Here is a 5,993-nt window from a genome sequence, read left to right on the forward strand (position 1 = left end):
ACGTTTACAAAGAGGGCTTGTTCAGATTTCTGGTTGAATCTACTGGGATAGAAAAATGGTAATTATTGGTAGACCAAGACCTCAGAGCCAAGCAAGGAAGATGCTTAACTGAAAACTGAGTGGAAAGTTTATGATGAATTTGATCTGAATGTTTACTCTGTCTTGGAGCCACCATCTCCTCTGCGTCTCTTCACCATCTGTGGAGCTGGAAAGGCCACAGTGTTCAGTTTCTCCTGTTCTGCTTCCTCTCCCCAGAGTCCTCAAAAGAGTTCATCTTCCACTCCACCTTCCAATTGGGAACTATATTGTACCTGCTCTTTGCCCCTGGAACATTGGTCTGATACAATTTCCTGGGCTGAAATGTTCCAATACTTCAGTATTTGTTATTTATAGCAGAACAATTATTTTCTCTATTCTCACAAGTTCATCTACTTCAGTTCAGTTTTTTAAATTGTCTAGTTCTCAGGGGCTAGAGAGATGGCTCTGCGGTTAAGCGCACTGGCTGAGGACCCGGGTTCCTTAACTCCAGCTCCTCGGGAATCTGAAGCCCTCTTTTGACCTCCGTGCATTGCACGACACGGGTGCACTCACACACATGCGGGCAATACACTCATACAATAAAATAAAAATCATAAATAAAAATAAAGTGTCTAGTTCTCATTGGTAGAAGAATGTTTGCTTCATTTCATGCCTTTAGCTTGGGCTAGATAATTGATTCATCTATTTCAAAATGTTTCTTGCATTGCTGTCATTGAGGAAGCGAAGCACATCGTGTTGGCATGATCTGGCCTCAGTCCAGCAGATTGTTTACAGATGTTAGAGAACAATACATAGGTCAGATCGTTAGCAATGGATTCAGTGATCTAAGGACAACTATTCTTAGTTACCCCAATCCAGGTGCCTACCAGTCCTCACATGGACCAGCCTTTTATTCCTGTTTCTGTTCCAGAAGAGAATGGAAGGCTTTCAGAATAGCACATACGGAACTATGACTGAAGGTAAGAAAGTGTGAAAGTTCTAAAGACCTTGAGAATTGGAGAGTCACTGTCCCCTCCTCCACAGTGATGCCACGTCAGGCTGAAGAAGAGAACGGCAACTGCTATTTGATCCCCCCTTCCGTGCCTTCTCACAACTGAATCATCACTGTTATCACACATGTGCATACATACATACATACACACATGCATACACACATTCACACATACACACATGCTTATGCACATAAACACACATTCTCACACGTGCATGCAAGCACACACCCATATACACATACAATCATACACACTTGCACACATACACATACACATACACACTTGCACACATACAATTGTATGCGCATACACATACAATCATACACACTTGCACACATACACATACACACTTGCACACATACACATACACATACACACTTGCACACATACAATCATACACACTTGCATGTACATTCGCACAAATACACTAACATATATGCACACATACACACATGAGCACATTCGTAGGCACACACACACGCCCCTCACTGTGATGTTCTCCCTGCACAAGAAGTTGGAAAATGTGGATATTAAACTCAGTTAAGAAGTTCTAGAACTGAACTGTGACATGTTATGTCTTCTTTTGTCTCCTCTGAGCTGTCAAAAGGAGAAATCCCCCATAGAGCTTTAGTGATTATTTGCTACAAAACACCCCAGAACACTTAAGGAAAGGCAAAGCCAGGACAGCATGAACAAATAAAATGATGGGCTTGTAGGAGCCTTCAACACACTTCAAATGCATTTGGCTCATAAGACAGCCCCAGGTCCTCACCCCTTCAGTACTGACGATTTGAGCTCTCTGCTCCATGTTGTCCCGCAAACGTCACTTTTGTTATAGGTCCTGGACTTTTGCTGCTGGTCCCAGCCACAGAGTTGATCTTCCCAGTGCACGGGCTTCTAAGTGCTTCTGTCTCTCCCCAACCCTCCTCAGCCACCCACTCTGGTCATCCTCCATCATCTCAGATTCAAACCCCCACTCTGCCATCTGATATGTTCAGCTGGCCCTGGGTGTGGGTCAGCACAGCTCCACCATCTGAAATCCCAACTGAGATGCACATACTGAGTGTGCCTACATAGTGTGTTGGGGAATTGTGGATAAGAGTGACTGTTTCTCTCTCGTGACTTCTCATCCCTGCCTCCTTCTAAATTAATGTTTTTTCCCACAACCAGTTCTCTGTGGAGCTTCCCTGAGCATCTTCCAGGAAAGAGCACAGGGGTCACTTTTCTTCAGAAATGACACATTTTCCATGATCTAAGTGAAGTGTTTACAGCACCCCCTTACTGTGGCAGTACTGACCCCTGCCTGTGTCCAGGCATATGATCTTAGCAGGGGCTTCAGACAACTGAGGGACCACCTAAAATCGTATGCAAATGTTTGGGATCATTTAAATAATGTCCACTTCCGGGAAGGATGCCCAGAGCTTTAATGAGATACCCGTGAGGATCCATACATAACATCAGCAGAGTCACTAAGCAGACATCAAAGTTTTTTTCTGTCACAGGTGCAGTAGACGACAACATTTCTGCAACATCCTCTTCACTGAGGATCCTCCTGGTGGGCAAATCAGGCAGTGGGAAAAGCGCCACAGGAAACACCATCCTTTGCCGACAAGCATTTAAGTCCAAACTGGGAGCTCAGTCAGTGACCAGGACATGCCAGGGAGAAACAGGCACATGGAATGAGAGGAATATCCTGGTGGTGGACACACCCTCCATCTTTGAGTCAAAGGCCCAAGGTATATACAAGGACACTGGCAACTGCTGCCAGCTGTGTGCCCCAGGGCCCCACATGCTGCTGCTGGTGACCAAGCTGGGGCACTTCACTGCCCAGGACACCATGGCGGTGAGGAGGGTGAAGGAGATCTTTGGGGCAGGGGCCATGAGGCACATGATCGTCCTCTTCACCCACAAGGAAGACCTGGCTGATGAGTCCTTGGGTGATTATGTGGCCCACACGGACAATCACAACCTGTGGCTCCTGGTCCAGGAGTGTGGGAGGAGGTACTGTGCTTTCAACAACCTGGCCACAGGGGAGGAACAGAGGGAGCAGCTGGTAGAACTCATCGCCCTGGTGGAGAGGTTGGAGAGGGAGCTGGAAGGATCCTACTGTAGCAGTGACCTCTTCCTTCAAGTAGAGGCCTTGCATCGAGGAGGGTACAGTGACCCCCAGGAAGCCCACAGACAGTACCTGGACAAGGTGAGGCAGCAGATGCAAAAGCACAGGCAAGAGACGGAGGAGGAGGAGGAGAGTGACTGGGCACTCAAGGCATTTCACAGAGTCAAAACGTGGATGGCTTCTCATGTTGCAAGATCTGCCTTTGTTATTATATGCTTTTTGATTTTTCTTGCTGTTTTAATTAACTTGTGTATTAGGCAGGGGCACTGAAACTTGAGAGGACTTGTCTACAGTAAGCTTTCTCCCTCCCAGAACCACTATCTCTGTATGAGTATGTAGCCACCTCACGTGTCACGTAATCGCATTCTCAGTTTGGATTCCTTGCATCATACATGACATGCATTTTTCCAAAAATCCCATTTGATAGATAAAACCTTAAGAAAAAATATTTCTTTTTCTTTAATTATGAGGATAAATGATCTGGCTACTGGCATGAAAGGTCTGGGGGCTTTCAAGAAGGAAGACATGGGGACTATGAGGCAGTGGGCATGTCACACACTGGGCCCTGCTTCTGATAGGTGTGATGTTAAGACGAGAAACATTCTGTTTGAAAATCTGGGAGCAGAATTTTATTTCGTTCATAAACACGTACTGACCTCACTATCTAATCTAAAACAGAACTCTGTCACCTCAGCTGGACAGAGGGAAGATGAGGACAGTCTGGTGTAACAGAGGACTCTGGAGATGTTGAAAAGATAGGGAACCAGGGATCTGGACATGAAGAGGAACATAGCAAGGGATCTCAGTAACAGAATGCATCTCATCCCAGGGAAAGCAGGATCAACAGATCAGAAATACAGGAACCAGAGTCTCAGATTAAGAGTTATGTAAGGTTAGGGAATACTAATCGTGGGCTCAGCAGACCTTATGGCAGACATCATGACCATGCAATCACTCGTGAAGGCAGAAGCCATCAGGAAGGAGAGGTCAGTCTCCATTAAACTTGAGCATACAATTATGAATTACATGTAATTTTCATGTGTGAAAGTGGACTATTATTTTTCTTCTGATTTCTTAAAACATTGAAAAATCTGGAAACCTTTCTGTAACAGTGACTTTTCTTACTGACTCAGAGTTGGAAGGTAGAGCCCATAAGGGGAGCCAAGGGCATGGTGGCAGGAGAGAGAGAGAGAGAGAGAGAGAGAGAGAGAGAGAGAGAGAGAGAGAGAGAGAGAGAGAGGCTGACTCAAGTCCTCAGTCAAAAGACACAGAATAGCATATTAAATTAAGTTATAGGCTCATCTCTTTGTTGACTATAAGAAAGTGTCTTGCCATCCAAGATAAATTCTGTCTTAAGGTAAAAGGATGGTAAAAGGTACTCAAAGAGAATGGAATTAGGTGGCAAACAGATGTTGTTCTAACATCTGACAAAACAGACTTCAAAGAACTAGTCAGAAGAGGTAAAGAAGGTAACTTCATCCTGACTAAGAAAGCAGTCCATAGAGGACATTCCTTTCTCTGCCCAGCCATGAAGTCCATAGGCTGCTGCCCAGAGATTCCCACGGCCTTAACCTTCACCTCTTACCAGCCTCTCCCTCCCTGCTCTTTATTTTACAGGATGGAAAAGTTTATGTGGGGAAACACCCTACCAAGGATAGCAAGTTAGGAAATGAATGTTTAATTTCTTGAGAGCGCACATTCTCCTTGCCCTGAGTACCAAGCAGGAGGGTTCTGGGCAGCTTTATTACCTGTGGAGGAAGCACCTGCTTCACATTTCTGAACTTCTTCCATCCTTTTCCTAGAGAGGAAACGTAGAAGAATTTACCATGCCAGACTTGATGTAATACACAACACAAAACACCACATTTTAAAACCTGTTTTTGTTAAAATAGTCATGGGATTCATCATGACACTTCACGTATGCACACGTCTACAATGCAGCTGGGTCGCTACCACTCCCCAGTGTCCTCTCTTATCACTCTCTCAGTCCTATTGGTTCTGTTCCTCGAGTGTGTGTGTGTGTGTGTGTGTGTGTGTGTGTGTGTGTGTGTGAGAGAGAGAGAGAGAGAGAGAGAGAGAGAGAGAGATGATCCACTTGTGCAGGAGGTCTGTAACTGGGTCTGAGGATTTACATGTCGGCTCTAACAAAATGTCTCCAATGTCTCTCCATCCCACAGCAACCATTCATTGCCTCTACACTTCAGAGGTGGACCCTTGTGCGGCTCTCCCCCAAACACCATTTTTTACATAAGGACATTAAAGATTCTATATAAAAACAACAACCCCCACTTCAAAGGGGATAATAGTTAGCTTATTCTGGACCAATATATGAGTGACCATGGCTCAGGAACACAGATTTGGGTTGCTTCCAATATCATGTTCCAACATGTTAACAGTTCCATGATGCTTATATAGTAATGGAACAAAGAATCATAAGTCAATATATTTTAATACATTAATGGAACTATCAGGCAAGTTACACAAAGGTGGAGAAATCTTTGTCATAAGACTCAGATGATAGCTGATTAGATTCTTTAGCCTTCATGTAGCTAGGACTCTCTTCCTACATTCCACAAAATATTTTACAATAGTCACAAGGATGTTAGGTCAAACACCGAAGTGAGCTAAAATGGCAACCTAGAGGATTAAGATGACCTAAGAAAATTTGTCTCTGGACCTGCAAGATTCTAGCGTCCACAGTCAAGGAAATTTTATTCAATCAATCAGCCATGTAGAACGTTTAACACTGGTGCCGCTTTCTTCTGAGAATTTCAGTTCACACTGTATGCAGGTTAATACTGTCAACTTTAAAAGGTCTAGAATTGCTTAGGAGACAATGTCTCTAG

The 5,993-nt window shown here is 44.4% G+C and overlaps 1 protein-coding gene across 1 annotated transcript in view; it reads left to right on the top strand.

The window, feature by feature from the left end:
• The first annotated feature begins 988 nt into the window (after positions 1–988).
• Positions 989–5,993, top strand: part of LOC103734731 (GTPase IMAP family member 3-like) — a 24,736-nt gene continuing 19,731 nt past the window's right edge. The window contains exons 1-2 of the mRNA XM_008833817.1: positions 989–998; positions 2,534–3,333. Of these exons, the coding sequence (XP_008832039.1) occupies positions 989–998; positions 2,534–3,333 (810 nt within the window). The remainder of the gene's footprint in view (positions 999–2,533; positions 3,334–5,993) is intronic.

The sequence above is a fragment of the Nannospalax galili genome, unplaced genomic scaffold (genome assembly GCF_000622305.1).
Source record: "Nannospalax galili isolate Female #2095 unplaced genomic scaffold, S.galili_v1.0 scaffold1217, whole genome shotgun sequence".
Classification (NCBI taxonomy): Eukaryota; Metazoa; Chordata; class Mammalia; order Rodentia; family Spalacidae; genus Nannospalax; species Nannospalax galili.